Source organism: Podarcis pityusensis, assembly GCF_964106645.2.
Source record: "Podarcis pityusensis genome assembly, chromosome: 5".
NCBI classification, from domain to species: domain Eukaryota; kingdom Metazoa; phylum Chordata; class Lepidosauria; order Squamata; family Lacertidae; genus Podarcis; species Podarcis pityusensis.
The window spans coordinates 63,308,909-63,326,567 of NC_138032.1; the positions used below are offsets into that span (position 1 = coordinate 63,308,909).

A 17,659-nucleotide genomic window follows, 5' to 3' on the forward strand; every position below is an offset into this window, starting at 1 on the left:
GCTGAAGGATGGGGATGCTCCTTCAGGTATACAGGGCTGGGGCCATTTAGGACTTTAAAGGTCAACGCCAACACCTTGATCTGTACTCAGAAACATACTGGGAGCCAATGTAGATCTTTTAGTGTAGAATCAAGGCCAATTTTCAGATATTTTTCTGGTAGTATATGAACGAACCTATTCTACCAGTTTCCTATTCGTAAACTTCTTGTTCATTTTTTATCGACATATCAAGAGGAGCTTAAGCATTAAGCACAACATTGCTAGGTGTGCTTGGGTGTTCTCTGTCTGGCCTGATTTCTTACAGGGGTTAAGTTGAAAGGGTGGTGGCAAGAGGAATTAAGATTTGTGAACATTTTAAAGCAAACACTTAAATTTGTAAACAGCTTTCCCGTTAATGGAATAGTTTGATAACTTGCTGCAAAGGTGGAGCTGCATTTGGGATGCAACCAACATTAATCTGATTCAGAGCAAACCCACTGATATGAACGGACATGAGAAATTCAGGTTCATTCATTTTAGTGAATTTACTCGATGAATAGGATTCATGTTGGATGCAATCGGTTGAAAACAGATCTTTGCAAACAGAATGTGGGCTTCAGTGTGTCTTGTTCTGTTACAAAATGGCAAACTTGCTTATTACTGGGAAGGCTTATTGTATAAAATTGGTAAGTAGCACAAAAGCTTTGCAGGAAGAGGCATCTCCTTGCTTTGCGCTGTAAAAACAGGAAGAAGGAAGTCCATTGCAAATCTGGGTTTACTGATTATCCGTTGACATTTCACTACAAAGGATGTCCATTAACAGCCATCAGTGTGATACATGCTTATCCAGACTGAACAATAACTGCTGTAGTGTCACTACTACAGAATATTGACCCTGGTTATAGGAAGCAATGTTAACTAACAAACTGTACTCAGCCCTTTCCTGCTCATAGAAACAGGATACTATTAGTGAGAACAATTCACAGAAACTGCACATACAGGAAAACGTGCCAAATCAGGCAGAACCAAGATTAATAAATTATCTTCCCCTGTTTGCAAAATTTAAGCAGATTCCATTCTTTAGGCATGTTGTAATCTTCTAAGTAGAGCAGTGCCTTATTTTTTAACAGGGATGGAAGAGATAATGTCTGCAAGTAGAAAGTCTGTTTAGGGATTGAGAATATGACCATATTAAATCTGTTGCTGAATTGCAGGAAGCACCTGGGCTCCATTTTAGGAAAGATTTTAAGGGTGTGTGTTCAGAAAGCTACATGAAATACAGGAAAAATTAGCATCAGGCGCTGGTGATTAGTCACAAATGTATGTTGGTAGGTTGTTAGAGCAGAAACTGTGGCAAGGCTTCCTGAGAAATTGCTGCAATAATGTAATGTTGTTGTTGTTTTTTGTACTGTCACATTTGGGTTATGCTAATTACGGTTTGGACAGCATCCAATTTGAAATGCAGTATCTTGTGTGTGTATTTCAGGGTCCAGTGAGCTTTGTTTGAATATTTGAAAACTTCCCCTTGCATGCACAATTCAAGGTTACAGTCTAATAGCAGTTTTGTTAGACAGGCATGGAACTAGAACCACATTTTGCTAAGCTTTTGTTACTTTTGTTTCCGTGTTTCAGCAGAGACTGGTTGTATATATGAGGAGGCTGGATCAATGTTGGGAATTTGGTAGTTAGAACAAACAAAAGTTTGTTAGCAGCCCTGAGGATAGGCATGGAGGTAGGGTTGTTCATCAGGCCTGCTACCAAACTTCTCCTTGACCCCTTGGCTTTTGTGCTGTGGGGTTCTGTCACTCATGTTGTTTAATATCTATATGTACTTACTAGGTACTAGGGACGCGGGTGGCGCTGTGGTCTAAACCACTGAGCCTAGGGCTTGCCAATCAGAAGGTCGGCGGTTTGAATCCCCACGACGGGGTGAGCTCCCGTTGCTCAGTCCCAGCTCCTGCCAACCTAGCAGTTCGAAAGAACATCAATGTGCAAGTAGATAAATAGGTACCGCTCCAGAGGGAAGGTAAACGGCATTTCCATGAGCTGCTCTGGTTCGCCAGAAGCAGCTTAGTCATGCTGGCCACATGACCCAGAAGCTGTCTGCGGACAAATGCCGGCTCCCTTGGCCAGTAAAGCAAGACCTATTTATCTACTTGCAGTTTGACGTGCTTTCAAACTGCTAGGTGGCAGGAGCAGGGACCGAGCAACGGGAGCTCACCCCGTCGTGGGGATTCGAATCGCTGACCTTCTGATTGGCAACCCCAGAGTCATCCACGACTGGACCTAATGGTCAGGGGTCCCTTTACCTTTACCTACTAGGAGTAATCATCCAGGGATTTGGGACACAGCGTCATTAGGATGCTGATGAGGCTCAGTATCTCTCAGTTTGAAGCTGGTGAGGCTATGCAGGTGCTTAACTTATGCGGTGATGGGTTGGATAAGGGCCAATAACCTGAGGCTCAATCTGACAAGAAGGAGGTGATGGGGTGGACTGTTCTCATGTTCAAGAACTGGGAAGAAGTCCTCTTCTTGAATAAGTGGCACTGCTCTGAAAGAGCAGGAGCATATCTTGGATCTAGCTTTGCGTATGGAGGCCCAGGTGGCCTTGGTGATGTGAGTGCCCATGCCCTTGTGACGCGGGTGGTGTTGTGGTCTAAACCACTGACCTTCTTGGGCTTGCCGATTGGAAGGTCGGCGGTTCGAATACCCGCAACGAAGTGAGCTCCCGTTGCTCTGTCCTAGCTCCTGCCAATCTAGCAGTTTGAAAGCATACCAGTGCAAGTAGATAAATAGGTACTGCTGCGGCGGAAAGGTAAACAGCGTTCCCGTGCACTTTGGCTTCCGCCACGGTGTTCCATTGCACCAGAAGTGGTTTAGTCATGCTGGCCGCACAACCCAGAAAGTTGTCTGTGGACAAACGCCGGCTCCCTTGGCCTGAAAGCAAGATGTGTGCCGCAACCCCATAGTCGTCTTTACTGGACTTAACCGTTCAGGGGTCCTTTACCTTTACCAGTTGGCTTTACTAGCTCCATCTGTTTGTGGACTGGGATAGCCAGGCCACAATTATTTGTGTTCTGGTATTCTCCCAGTTTACTCCCATTAAGTCAGCTTTTAAAGACCTCCAGTGTTTAGTGATGGTAAACGTTCAGCTTCTGTCAAGAGGGATTTTTATGTAATTGGGGTTTTTATGCGACCATCTCTTTGTTTAGTTGTGGACTGAGATGAGATTGAGCTTTGAGTCCAGCAGAATGATTTGTTCAGTCGCCTTAAAAAAACCAAAAAGTTGCCCAGAACCTGTTTAAGGAGAGGTCCATCACTGTGTGAAAGTGAGATCCCAAATCCCTGTATTTGCCCACATTTCGCATCTTCTGATTGAGTTATTTTATTTAATAAATTAATAAATAAACAAGGGTACATGTGCCAATGATGAATAATTTTTCGGAGAATTTTCTTGTACCCCTGCAGAAATTAATGTAAGTGGTGCTTTCTCCCATAATCTGGCCTAATGTGCATCTGTAGTATCCCAACCAAGATCTTGTTAATCCCTGGCATTTCCACATAGGGCTGGGAAAGAGTCGTGACTGAAACAAATGGTAGCTGCTGCCAGTCACTCAACCCTGAGCTAGGCAGACCAATGGTATAAAGCAGCTTATATGTTCCCTTAAGTGTTGCTGATTCATTTTATTCAGTAAGCCACACCTTGTGTGAAGGAGTGCTGCCCTCTAGTGTTCACATGATATTGATGAACTTCAGTGAATAATAAAACAAAAGCATAGAACAGTGGTACCTCAGGTTAAGTACTTAATTTGTTCCGGAGGTCCGTTCTTAACCTGAAACTGTTCTTAACCTGAAGCACCACTTTAGCTAATGGGGCTTCCTGCTGCCGCCACGCTGCCAGAGCACAATTTCTATTCTCATCCTGAAGCAAAGTTCTTAACCTGAAGCACTATTTCTGGGTTAGCAGAGTCTGTAACCTGAAGCGTATGTAACCTGAAGCGTATGTAACCAGAGGTATCACTGTAGTGCATGAATTCCTACTATTTTGGGGCTTTCTTATCAGCAGAATTTTGCACGGATAGGTAATGAAGTATTTGGATGAAAAGACAACAAATCCTATGAATTTGAAATGCTGCAAGTCTTTCTTTTCTCAGGAGTACAGGCTTGGAGGAAATGGTAAGTTCATAAAGAACATGGGTTCTTATCTGCATTATCTGTTAATTCAAATGGAAAAGGAGCAGAAAAGAATATGTGGCATTGTTCAGAAATCACTGCATAGTAGGCTTAAATGTGCAACAGAAAGAAGTATAAACAAAGGTTGTGTATAAGTAAACTGCCTAACAAGAGTTTTAAAACACGTGAAAAGGAAAATGGGTCAGCAGTTTAACGTTAAGACTGATCATATGTAACTTCAAGAACTTGTGTGTGCTATGAATGGCGTAATGCACAACAATTCATTTTAATTTAAGATTATTTTTTAAAGCCTCCTTGCCAACAGCACACTAGATATGCAGAGTGCATTAAAATGAACCCAACATAAACCAGACAATATAAACCCCTTTATTGTTCTAAGTGACTGGAGGGTGAACAGCGGTAGTGTTTAGTGAACTTCTTGCTTCTTCTTTCACTAAAGAAAATATAATTTCTAATTTGTGTTCACTCATACCCATTAAATATTGTTTCATATTTCTCTTGGATCACAGAATTTGCGACAATACAAGAAATACTTTATTGTGTGCGCTGTTAGGCAAAAGGTTGTCTTGTTTCATGAGACACTGCAAGAAATGATGTATTATAACTCCCACAAGATGGTGCTATTTCCATGTGTAGCACAAAACATCTATGAACAGTTGATTGCTTTATTCTGTACTACCTTCATATTGAACAGCAAATGGCCTGTGAAAGGGTGGGCACTTTTATACATTGTATATTATGATCTGTTTGGAAAGACAGGATGCCTTGAGACAACACATTACATCTGTAATGAAAACTTGGAGGACCTTCATTATACAGTATAAAACTACGATCTCCTGCAGTTTATACATAGTGGATTTTCACTTTTCTTTTTGCTATCAGGAACCCATTTTCTTTTCTTTTCTTTTTTTTAAATGATATTTATTAAAATTTCAGAGAAAAAAAAGAATTACATAAAAACAAAAAGTAAAAATACAAGAAAAATACAAAATACAAACTACAGAATAAAAGAATAAAAGACACTTAAAAAGAAGAAAAAAAGAATAATGAATCAATCTTTCCATAGCTTACATTCATATCCTTGTTTCCCTGACCTCCTCATACCTCCCTTTTTTGTATTCCAGTTCAATTAGTTAAATCAGCAATTTCTTTCCCTCTTTGTTTTCTCATGATCCTTTAACTTAATATACTATAACTTTAAATTTTCATCTGTTATCAATCCTTTTTTACATACACCTTTATAGCATTACTGCTTAAACCACCTAGCTTCATTCCAACATCATTCTAACATTCATTAATTTTGCAATATTTCTGTAAATAGTCTTTAAATTTCTTCCAATCTTCTTCCACCGACTCTTCTCCCTGGTCTCGGATTCTGCCAGTCATTTCCGCCAATTCCATGTAGTCCATCACCTTCATCTGCCATTCTTCCAGAGTGGGTAGGTCTTGTGTCTTCCAATACTTTGCAATAAGTATTCTTGCTGCTGTTGTGGCATACATAAAGAAAGTTCTGTCCTTCTTTGGCACCATTTGGCTGACCATGCCCAGGAGAAAGGCCTCTGGTTTCTTCAGAAAGGTATATTTAAATACCCTTTTCATTTCATTATAAATCATCTCCCAGAAAGCCTTAATCCTTGGGCACGTCCACCAAAGGTGAAAGAATGTACCTTCGGTTTCTTTACATTTCCAACATTTATTATCGGGCAAATGATATATTTTTGCAAGCTTGACTGGTGTCATGTACCACTTGTATATCATTTTCATAATATTCTCTCTTAAGGCATTACATGCCGTAAACTTCATACCTGTGGTCCATAACTGTTCCTAGTCAGCCATCATTATGTTATGTCCAACATCTTGTGCCCATTTAATCATAGCAGATTTCACCGTTTCATCCTGAGTATTCCATTTCAACAGCAAGTTATATATTCTTGACAAATTCTTAGTTTTGGGTTCTAACAGTTCTGTTTCCAATTTTGATTTTTCCACCTGGAAGCCAATTTTCTTGTCCAAATTATATGCCTCCATTATCTGATAATAATGAAGCCAGTCTCGCACTTTGTTTTTTAATTTCTCAAAACTCTGTAATTTCAGTCTATCTCCATCTTGTTCCAAAATTTCCCAATATTTTGGCCATTTGGCCTCCATATTGAGCTTTTTCAGAGCTTTCGCCCCTTGGGACAGCCACCTTGGGGTTTTATTTTCCAATAAGTCCTTGTATCTTATCCAAACATTAAACAATGCTTTCCTGACAATATGGTTTTTAAATGCTTTATGTGCTTTGACCTTATCATACCACAGATATGCATGCCATCCAAATACATTGTTAAAACCTTCTAGATCCAAAATGTCAGTGTTTTCAAGAAGCAGCCATTCTTTCAACCAGCAAAAGGCTGCTGATTCATAGTAAAGTTTAAAGTCTGGCAGGGCAAATCCACCTCTTTCCTTTGCATCTGTTAATATTTTAAATTTTATTCTAGGCTTCTTGCCCTGCCAGACAAATCTAGAAATATCTCTCTGCCACCTCTTGAAACAGTCCATTTTGTCCACAATTTGCAATGTTTGAAACAAAAACAACATTCTAGGCAATACATTCATTTTTACCGCAGCAATACGACCCAGCAGTGAAAGCTTCAAATTTGACCAAATTTCTAAATCTTTTTTCACTTCAGCCCAGCATTTTTCATAGTTGTCTTTAAATAAATTCCCATTTTTTGCTGTCATGTTAATCCCCAGGTATTTAACTTTCTTAACCACTGTTAAACCTGTCTCATTCTGAAACCTCTCTCTCTTCATTGGTGTTAAATTTTTCTCTAAAACCTTGGTTTTTAACTTATTCAATTTAAATCCTGCAACTTGACCAAATTCTTGAATCAGTTCTAAAACCCTTTTGGTACTAGATTCTGGCTCCTGTAACGTCAATACTAAGTCATCTGCAAATGCTCTCAATTTGTACTGTTTGGCTCCGACATGTATACCTTTAACCAACTGGTCCCTTCTAATCATATTCAGCAAAACCTCCAGGACCGATATAAAAAGCAATGGGGAGATTGGGCAACCTTGTGGTGTCCCTTTTTCTATCTTAAATTCTTCCGTCACCACATTATTTACAATTAATTTAGCCTTTTGTTCAGAATATATTGCACTTATACCGTTTTCAAAGCCTTGGCCTACCCCCATACCCTGTAAGTTCTTCTTCATAAAACTCCAAGAAATGTTGTCAAAAGCTTTCTCCGCGTCCACAAATATTAAAACTGCCTTAGTATTTATATTCACTTGTAATTTTTCTAAAATATTGATTATGTTTCTCACATTGTCAGACAGATGTCTACCTGGGAGAAAGCCTGCTTGGTCTTTATGTATCTCTTCCACTAGCACTCTTTTTAGTCTTTTAGCCAAGATGTCTGCAAAAATTTTGTAATCCACATTGAGCAGTGATATGGGGCGGTAGTTCTTAAGCTGCGTCTTTTCAGTCTCTGTTTTCGGTACAAGTGTGATATACGCATCTTTCCACGACTCTGGTGCCCTTTTCCCCTCCATTATTTCGTTGCAGACTTCTTTCAAAGGTTGTACTAACCATTCTTTTAAAGATCTGTAGTATCTAGAAGTCAGTCCATCCGGTCCTGGAGATTTACCCAATTGCATATTCTGAATGGCACCTTCTATCTCCTGTTCAGTTATTTTATAGTTCAACATTAATTTATTTTCTTGAGAGATTTTTTGTAATCCATTTGTTTTCAAAAATCGGTCTACGTCAATTTCTTTCTGTGGCCCTTGTGTATATAGTTGTTTAAAGTACCTCTGGAAACAATTTCTAATCTCAGCTGGGTTCTGTATATTCCTTCCTTCCACTTCTAAATTTGTAACTGTATTTAATTTTTGTCTTTTTTTCATTTGCCAAGCCAACAATTTCCCACATTTATTAGCCGACTCGAATGTCTTTTGTCTCATTTTTTTAATTTTCCATTCTATCTCCTGATTCATCATTTTCATGTATTGCACTTGATGTAACTTTATTTCTCTCAAAATCTCTTGCGACTTTGGTTTTGCTCTCAATTTCTTTTCACTTTCCTTTATTTTGTCCAAAATTTTATCCTTCTTCTCATTTTGGATTCTCTTCTTTAATGCATTCTGTTGTATCAAGAACCCTCTCATAACAGCTTTACTTGCGTCCCAGATTACTCTTTTTTCCACATTGGTGCTCATATTTATCTCAAAATAATCTCTCAAGGTTTTTTGGGCCTTCTTAAACACTTCTTCATCTCTAAATAAGGTGTCATTCATCCTCCATCTGAAAGAACCGGTTGGTGTTAGTTTCATTTCCATCTTAACAGCATTATGGTCGGAGTAGGTTTTTGGGCAGATTTCCACTTTTCTTGTCTTTGGTGCCATTCCTCTAGTTACCCATATTTGGTCAATTCTTGTCCATGTCATTTTGGCTTCAGAGAAGAAGGTTCCCTCTCTAGCCAAGGGGTTTTTTGTTCTCCAAATATCGACTAAGTCCAAGTTGTCTGTCATCTCAAAAAAGGTTTTCGGTAGTCTACCATCCTTAGTGACTACCTGTCTTTGTGCCTTGTCCATGTGTGTAGATACCACTCCATTCATATCTCCCATCAAAATCACATTATAATCCAAATAGTCATCAAGGCCTCATGCAACTTTTTAAAGAATTCAGATTTCCCCTCATTTGGTGCATAAACTCATACTATCAAAAATTTTTCTCCTTGTGTTTGAATTTCAATTGCCACAAATCTTCCTTGGTCATCTTTGAAGATAAATTTCGGTAATAGTCTCTCCTTTGCATAAATCACTACCCCTCTTTTTTTAACCTTGTCCGATGAAATGAACTCCTGACCCAGTCTTTTATTAATCAGTAGTTTCCTGTGTAACCTTGTTACATGTGTTTCTTGTAGGCAAATCAAGTCCAATTGTTCCTTTTTTAATAAATGAAACACAGATCTCCTTTTCTGAGGGGAGTTCAAACCATTACAATTCCAACTTAGTAGTTGCAGAGCCATGATGTAGTTACTTTGATTCTCCTCCAACTGCACCCAGTGCCTGTTCCTGATCTGTCGGTGGTATCCCCTTCTTCAGGCGGTCTTTTAGTTCAGGAGGTAAACCTGGTATGTCTAAAGTTTCACTTACAAGTGCTCTTAACTCTCCTGCAACTTCCTTCTGCAGGTCTTCTCCGTGGGCTCTCCAAAATTTATCTTTTTCGTCCTCTGATCTTATTTTTATCTTCTTGCCTTTGTAGCTAAAGGATAGGCCTTGGGGGAATTCCCACCTAAAAATAATTCCGTTACTTCTCAACAGGGCAACCAAATCTCTATAATTGGACCTAAGGTCCAAAAGATACTTCGGAATATCCTTAAATATCTCCACTTTTGACTGATGTATTTCCAAGGTCTTCTGGAAGTGCAGACTCAAGATTTTGTCTCTCTCCTCTTTTGTTCGGAGGGTGATCAAACAGTCTCTCACCCTTTTCCTCCTCCCTCCTCTTCCAAGCCTAAAGGCACTCACTATCTTGAAACTATCCTTCTCCAAATCTGGGTTCCAAAAGTCTGCAAATTCCTGCGTAAGAAAGTCAATCAAGTTGTCTTTCTCAAGTTCAGGTACGGCCCTGATCCTTAAATTCTTTTGTTTCTCCTTCAACTCAGTCATAGACAATGTTGACCTGTGGTCTTCAAGTTGTTTGTATAGCGGTGGTATCTTCTCTTCTACCACAGTGGCTGTAGCTGTTGCTATTTCCTTTGCCTCTTCGGCTGTATTTCGTGTCGAGGTAGATTCCTGTAGTAATTTCTGAATAGTTTCTGTATTGGTATTTACCTTCTGTCCCAAATTATTAATACTTGTAGTATTTTGGTCAATTTTGCCCCATGCTTCGGCTACTTGTTTACTTATTTTGTCCAAAGATTCATTAATTTTACCAAGTGCCTGAGCCAAAGCATCTTCAGCTGCCATTCCTTTGGGTTTAGGTTGTGCCGATGAGGCTCCTGTTGGTAATCCAGAAGGGCCAGATGTCGATGCTCTTCGCTGCAGCCCACCGTCTGTACGAAGTACTCTGCCAGACCTTGTTGCTTTTTCCTGTAGCGAATCTATTTTCTCCTTTCCATCTGCCATAACACTCTAGATAAGGTCCAAGGTCAATCTCATGATCAGAATTTGTTTTGAAGTGGAAAATTCCCCTGGCCCAGCTGCTATTGTAACAATTTCAAACTTCCTCTAGGGGGACACAGTAGCAGTCAGAAGTGTCTTAAAGTAATTAACTTTTTCCTTTAGCCCCCCAATTCACAAAGAGGACAACAGTTTCAATCCCAGTTATTTCCTGTTACTTTAAAACCAGGAGAAGCCAATCAGAAATATTGTATCTTACTTATATCTCAGATGCAGAGTTAACTGTCAAAGAGTACTTTCAGCAACAGCGCATTCCCAATACGGCTTTCTTACTGTTCACTGGCAACCCGTTCCAGGGTTTTGAGCGGTGGATTTTAGCTTCTTTTCCTCTCTTTTTTACAGGGAAATACAGTTCAAACCTTTCCCCCCTCCTCCCCGGCAATCAAGGGGGGGAAATCGCTTGTTTGATGTTAGAATTATAATCCTTTTCCAACGTCTTTTAAGGTTTCCGCTTACAAGTTCATTGCTTAACTCCATTTACAAGAACGGAAGGCAGACTTCCTGTTTATGCCTCTCCGCTTCGGTGCCGAATTATTTGTAAAGTTCCTTTAATTCCGGAATTAGCCTACTCACGGATCGTTGTTTTGCAGCCAAATTGTCCCAGGAAAAAGGCAGCGCTCTCCGGTAACGGCTACGCGGCTTCGCTCCACAGAAGAAGCAGATGACTCACAGCACCGCGCCACTTCCCCGCTCCGCTCCGGAGCCCGTAGTCAGGCTCCTTTGCCAATTGGGGGGGCGCAAAAGGTGCCCGCCGAGTCCCACGGTCACAGGCTTCAGCCGCCTGTGATTTTTGAAGGGTCCCCTCTTCGCCGTAGCGGTGCAGACCCGATTTCCGCAGAGCCGGTCCCCTCCGAGTCAGAGGGAATCCGCCATTACCGATGGCGCCACCCCGGAAGTCCCCCCATTTTCTTTTCTTTTTCTGTGTTGGTGTTCTGCCTGCAAAATGGGGCCAATAATGCTTTGAGAAAGGTGGGCTGCATTGTAAGTACACATATAGGTAATGATCATAAACAGCTGGTTTACGTAATTGTATTCAGGAAGCTGTATCAGTTTTATTAGTATGTATTTCCAATAATTTTCTGGCTGGCCTTCCCTTTGCTGTAAATCACTGTTGAGTTCTCTGTTTTATAATTCCCCCTTAGTTTCCATAATTGATTATTCCTCTATAGATAAGTATCTACAATATCATTATTATTATTTTCAATTTATTACTCACCCTTCACTATGAGGTTCCAAGGTGGGTTTCTACAAATTAAAATTCAGTATTAGGAACAGTTAATGAATTACAGACATAGGAATAGAGTGGGTCCTGAAAATGATAGATAGATAGATAGATAGATAGATAGATGTACGCACCACCCATCTGACTGGGTTGCCCCAGCCACTCTGGGCAGTTTCCAATAAATAAGAAACACAGTAAGACATCAGACATTAAAAACTTCCCTAAACAAGGCTGCCTTCAGATGTCTTCTAAAAGTCAGATAGTTGTTTATCTCCTTACATCTGATGGAAGGGTGTTCCACAGGGTGGGCATGACTACAGAGAAGGCCTTATGTGTCAAAGGCCAGGGGTGTATCATTTATTTATTTATTTATTTATTTTTATTAAAGATTTTCTTGATTTACAAAAGTGTGTGCAGTGTCTCTCTCTCGTATTCCGCCCCCCCATGTAACATTTTTACAAATCAGTTTCATTTGTTGAGACATTAGGAAGGAAAGGGGGAAAGAGGTGGAGGGGGGGGGGAAAGCCGCTCTGAGCCCGGCTTTGGCTGGGGAGGGCGGAATATAAATAAAATTTTATTAGTATTATTATTATTTATTATTATTATTATAAAGACGTGTGGGGATGAGGTCAGGTGGCGATGTTTCTATTTTACTTATTATATGTAGGGTTTGGTGTCCGCATTGCTTGTGCAGGTTCTTTGTTGTTTACTTGTGTTCCTTTGGTGGTGAGAGAGGTTGGGGTTGGCCAGTGGTGTGGTTATTTATTTGTGGTTGACTGTGGTGGTCTTCATTTTCATCTTTAGTATATGGCAGAAACTATTTAACGTAAGCCAGACACACCTCTGTGGGGAGGGAATTCCACAGCCTAGGAGCTGCCTAGGTGAAGGATGCCTTCTCCTGGGCCCCCACCACCCTGCACTTCTGAGCGCAGTGGAACTACCAAGAGAGACCCTTCTGTGGATCTTAATACTGGAGAGGGTCTGTAGGGAAGGAGGCAATCTTTCAGATATTTGGGGCCAAAGTCATTTATGGATGCATAATGTTATGGCAAACCATGGTTTAGCTTGATGTGAGTGAATCTAGTCTCCTCTCCAGAATCCCTCTATTTTCCTGCATAGCTCTCAGTTTTCACTAACCATTACTTCCTGTGTTCCCTGCACCAGCAAATATTGTTTAACACTAACCACTGTTAGTTTAAAATGAACCATATACCTGTACCACATTTTGAAGCTGGCTCCTCTTAACCAGAGATTGCCAACCTGGCACACTCTAGATGTGTTGAACTACAACTCCCATCAGCCCTAGCTGGCCTGGCAATGGTAAGGGATGATGGAAGTTGTGGTCCTAAACATCTGGAGGGCAATACATTAGCTTGCATTTCATCAAACGTTAACTGTGGATAGTGGTGTTATATTGTTCGGTCACTGGGTGGCAGTGGGCTTGATTGTATTTGGGTAGAGTTGTGAGTTTCCTGTATCTTTTCCTGTTCTATTTTGGAGAAGACAAGGAATGTTTCCCCCCCTACTTCTCTGACTGGTGCATCCTCTAAGCCTCCCATGACAGCAGCTGTAATTGTTTGGCGTTGTTTTGCCTCTTACTGTGTTTTGGCTTCCAGTGGTCTGACTTGAATTTCCCGTGTCTGCCAATCTCTGCTTGTTCTCATTTCCCATGCTCCTCGGCCACACTTCCATTCCTCTTTTGTTCTTCCACCAATGCCCTTCCTGCATATGTTCTGCTTCCCTCTGCCAACAGACGCATTGGCTTGTGAGTGAGAGTGTTTTTTGCAGTCTCACTTGGTTGATTTCCCTCCTCTGCTCAGCAGCAGAGCCAGTGCCATTTATAAGCTTGTATATGTGTGTGTATATGCATTTACCCAGAGACATTTGCAAACTGATGCGAACAACAAATGCCGGGCAAGACTCCCTGAGTCATTGTTGCTGGTGCAAAGGGGAAAATGTGTAATTTGGTGTCTGGTATCTTGACAGGAAGGGACGTGGGTTGCGCTGTGGTCTAAACCACAGAGCCTAGGGCTTGCCGATCAGAAGGTCGGCGGTTTGAATCCCCGCAACGGGGTGAGCTCCCATTGCTTGGTCCCAGCTCCTGCCCACCTAGCAGTTCGAAAGCACGTCAAAGTGCAAGTAGATAAATAGGTACTGCTCCAGCGGGAAGGTAACTGACATTTCCGTGCGCTGCTCTGGTTCACCAGAAGTGCCTTAGTCATGCTGGCCACATGACCCGGAAGCTGTCTGTGGACAAACGCTGGCTCCCTCGGCCTATAGGGAGTCGTCCGCGACTGGACCTAACAGTCATGGGTACCTTTACCTTTATCTTGACAGGTAGGTCTATTGCGATATCCTGGATTAGGGGCCAACGGAGGCTCTTCTACCCCACCAAACTCAATCTTCAGCAGGCCACCTCCCACCTGACTAACCTTCTTACTTCCACCCTGTCTACCTCCTTAGTCTCAGTGTTGCTTTTCTAGAGCTCAGCATTGGTTCGAATGTGGTGTTGACCAACCCCAAGGTTGCCGGTTTGCTCCCTGAATGGGATAGCTGCATATTCATGCATTTCAGGGGGTTGGACTAGATGATCCCCAGGGTCCTTTCCAACTCTAAAATTCTGTCAGTCTATGAGCAGGGTGGAGGATGTGAACAAAGCGAGAATTAGTTTGCTCTGCTATTGATTTCATGCCTTCCGTTCTACCAGTCTCCATGGGCACTGGCTGACTCCCATCTGGGGCTTTATACATACATAACTGGAATAAAAGCTCATCCCAAAATCTGTTCTGGACCCCCAAAATCTTCACTGGAAGGTCCCTCAAATTGCCAGAGCAGATTTTGAGGGTATGCCAGGGAGCCATGGGGACTGAAGAGAGGAAGGTGACGTCCCACTCTGGAAGCAGAAGCCACGTTCACTCTAGATCAGACAGCTTTGGTTACAGCCTAATGGAATCACTGTGGTTAATGCTCCATTTTGATGCAATTAAAAATAAACATATAAATTCCGTAAGCCATGTGTACCTTTTAATAGGTAGAAAAGAGGGTGTTGTAAAATAAGAACATCTAAGAAAGTGATGCTGAATCTGATATCTGGGTTTTGAGCATGTCTGTGCTAAAAATTGGTATTGCCGTATATTAAATCAGGTTATTTTACTTCTGTTTGTCTAGGCAGGCTTTCCTGGAAGGAGTGAGGCAGTACAATGGAGTCATTTGAACTTTTAGACACTGAGCAGTTGGCATTCATTCTCCGCTAGGGGGCTGATTGTGCAAGCTGATTTTGAACCGTATTTGCCTAGTGGCATGCAAAAGTTGAAGCATAGTTGAAGGCCATACATTCTGTATAGCAGCAATTTGTCTATTTTAATAAATGGCTATTTAGGAGATCTTTGTTGTTTGGCATGGTAAGAGAAGAGCACTAAGGTATGAATAATAGAGCTGAGATTTGATTGGCTGAATACCTGACTTAATGAAATGAAGTCTTAGTTTATTCTTCAAGCCTTGAGTTATGTGTTTCACTTCCCAAAGGCAATTATGACGGTATTGATAACTAAATTAAGTGGCAAATTTATTAATTCATGTGTATTATTTTTAAAAACAAATTTGGAAAAGTTACTGTTATTAGTAAAATTCTAAAAGCCTGCTAATTGCTAACTCAAATGTAATTATTTATATATACTTGACAGGTCTGTATATGATGATCAACCAAATGCACACCAAAAGTTTATGGAAAAGCTAGATGGATGTATACGTAACCATGACAAGGAGATTGAAAAGATGTGCAATTTTCACCACCAAGGCTTTGTAGATGCTATTACAGAACTTCTTAAAGTAAGGGCTGATGCAGAAAAACTCAAGGTAAGGTGTTAGTTATGATTACAATTACTGCAAAGTAGTGAAAAAAATATTATTCATAATCACACATTCCTTTTTCGAATATACTGATACATTTCTGTGCCTGGAACATTTTAATTGGTGTAGGTATCACAGTGGTGAAGACAGAATAATATAGTTGCATAGCAAGAGTGTGGATGTAAATATTTTAGCAAGTTTAATCTATTTTTTTTAAGAAGTACCCAAAATTTAGCAGGCCTTCTCCTTTCTCAAGCAAATGCTTCTCTGCTTTCTCAAAGGGCAGTTGGAATTGTTGGGATTCTTTAGAAACATATTGTGAGATTTCCTCCAAAGTAAATGGTATAACTAGTACCTTTAGCTCTCTTTACACATTTGCAAGAAAAATATGCACACCAGACAGAATGAGCATAGTTCACCAGAGGTTATGATTAGAACAGCATTATATAAAGGATATTCAGATAACAAGAGACCAAATACAACATCAATGAGGTCATTGAGCATCTTTGTTCAGAAATTAATGAGTTTTTTAATAAACTAGAATGTGCTCCCTTATTATGATGACCTAATGAGTCACTTAATATGTGGGAAAGTCTGAGGTCGAACACTGCCTGCACCTGCGGCATTAAAATGTTGCTGTGGCTTGGAGATTTCCACGTTTGATGTTAATCAACCACCCAGTGTTTGCATTCAGCAAAGTATGAATGTTTAATTACCGTAAAATGCAATCACCATTTCTTGCAGACAATGAATGGAACATAGAGCTCATTGAGGTTATCAAAAAGGGACCAGTGGTCAATTGGGTCATTGATTTGAATTGTTTGACAGACCTACAGAAACAAAAAAAGTTCAAAAATCCCAAGTAAATTTGAGAAGTTTGCCACAGAATCTGTTAGAAAGAACTGTCATAACTAATTGAAGTTAACAAAAACCCTTGGTGATCAAAAGTTCAAGTTCAAGCTGTAGAGTTAATTTGGATTTACATTTCTTTGTTCTAAGTTTCTCATGAAGCATGATCTGATTACAAGGGTGAGCGGCTGCATCAGGGCAATATGTGCATATTTGTCTAACAAAGGTGAAATTATTTTTAAGGTCCAAGTTACTGATACCAACCGAAGGCTTCAAGATGCTGGGAGAGAGGTGAGAAAATGGCGCTTCCTATGTGCTTAATGGATACTTGCAGGAAACACCGTAGGTGCGCAATTTAACTGTAGTATGTTTGGAAATATCCAAGGTGATTGCTGAGACGGAAGAAATCATCCACTGTAGACTTCAGCAGAGGAATATTACAACAGTGGTTGAGAAGCTGCAGTTGTGTCTTCCGGGTGAGTTACAAATCATGTGCAGTACTTAAGCAGCACTTGGCAAAATTAGAAGGACGTGCATTTCAGTACGGTTAGTTTATAACTACCTCCATGTATTGTCGTTTATTTATTTTTGAAAAGGAATTATCGTCATTGTGTTCCTCGGCGGAACATTTTAGCTGAGATGTAGCTCACTTAGCTCTGCTCCCGTTTGATATCCAGGCTATTGGTGAAAGATTATGGATGAAGCTAATGATAATGGCTTAATGCATATATAATGTTGTCATGCTGTTGCAATGTCATTTGACCTCTATTTACACAGGCATTCCCTTGACCTCTTGACCCAAGTCTCCTGTTTTTAATTGCTGTGTTTTAATGGGACTGCTTTATTGCATGTTTTAATGATGGATGTTTGTTTTCATGTTTTCAGGATTTTTCACATTTGCGTGCTTCTTTTATATTTTGTAAGCTGCTTAGATGTTTATTTAAGCGGTATATAAATAAAAATAGCTGAAATCTGAAGCTATTTTAAATTGTTTATTAGGAGGCTTTAATGCCTCCTCTTGCAACAGCTTTGAGGCCATGAACAAAGTAATATATATATATATATATATAGTTCATAAATTAAAATACAATGCCATCATATACATGCAGCTGAAAATGGGTGGGATATTGGAAATAAGCACCAGCAAAGGCTTTAGAGCAAGCTAAAATAAATACCATCTCCCTTGTCCTGAATCACTGTTTGTGGATATTTTAGCTGCCGAACCCTTGCACATTGCCGTTCTGAATATGCCAGTGTTGTTCCACGTGGTGTGCTGCTTATTAAGAGCTGTTCTGGTAGAAGGCAATGACCTTCTTTTGTCGTGTGTGTGCCCTGTAACTTGCAAGGATTACAGTAGGTGGTACTGTTGGCATACAGTGTGCTGCTCCCCGT

The 17,659-nt window shown here is 40.5% G+C and overlaps 1 protein-coding gene across 13 annotated transcripts in view; it reads left to right on the forward strand.

Moving 5' to 3' along the window:
- EXOC6 (exocyst complex component 6) overlaps positions 1–17,659 on the forward strand; it is a gene marked incomplete at its 3' end in the record, with an annotated part of 99,865 nt that overhangs the window by 13,212 nt on the left and 68,994 nt on the right. For all 13 annotated transcript variants that reach the window (XM_081006779.1, XM_081006773.1, XM_081006778.1 and 10 more), the window contains exons 2-4: positions 15,253–15,424; positions 16,511–16,558; positions 16,653–16,743. In XM_081006779.1, the coding sequence (XP_080862905.1) occupies positions 15,253–15,424; positions 16,511–16,558; positions 16,653–16,743 (311 nt within the window). The remainder of the gene's footprint in view (positions 1–15,252; positions 15,425–16,510; positions 16,559–16,652; positions 16,744–17,659) is intronic.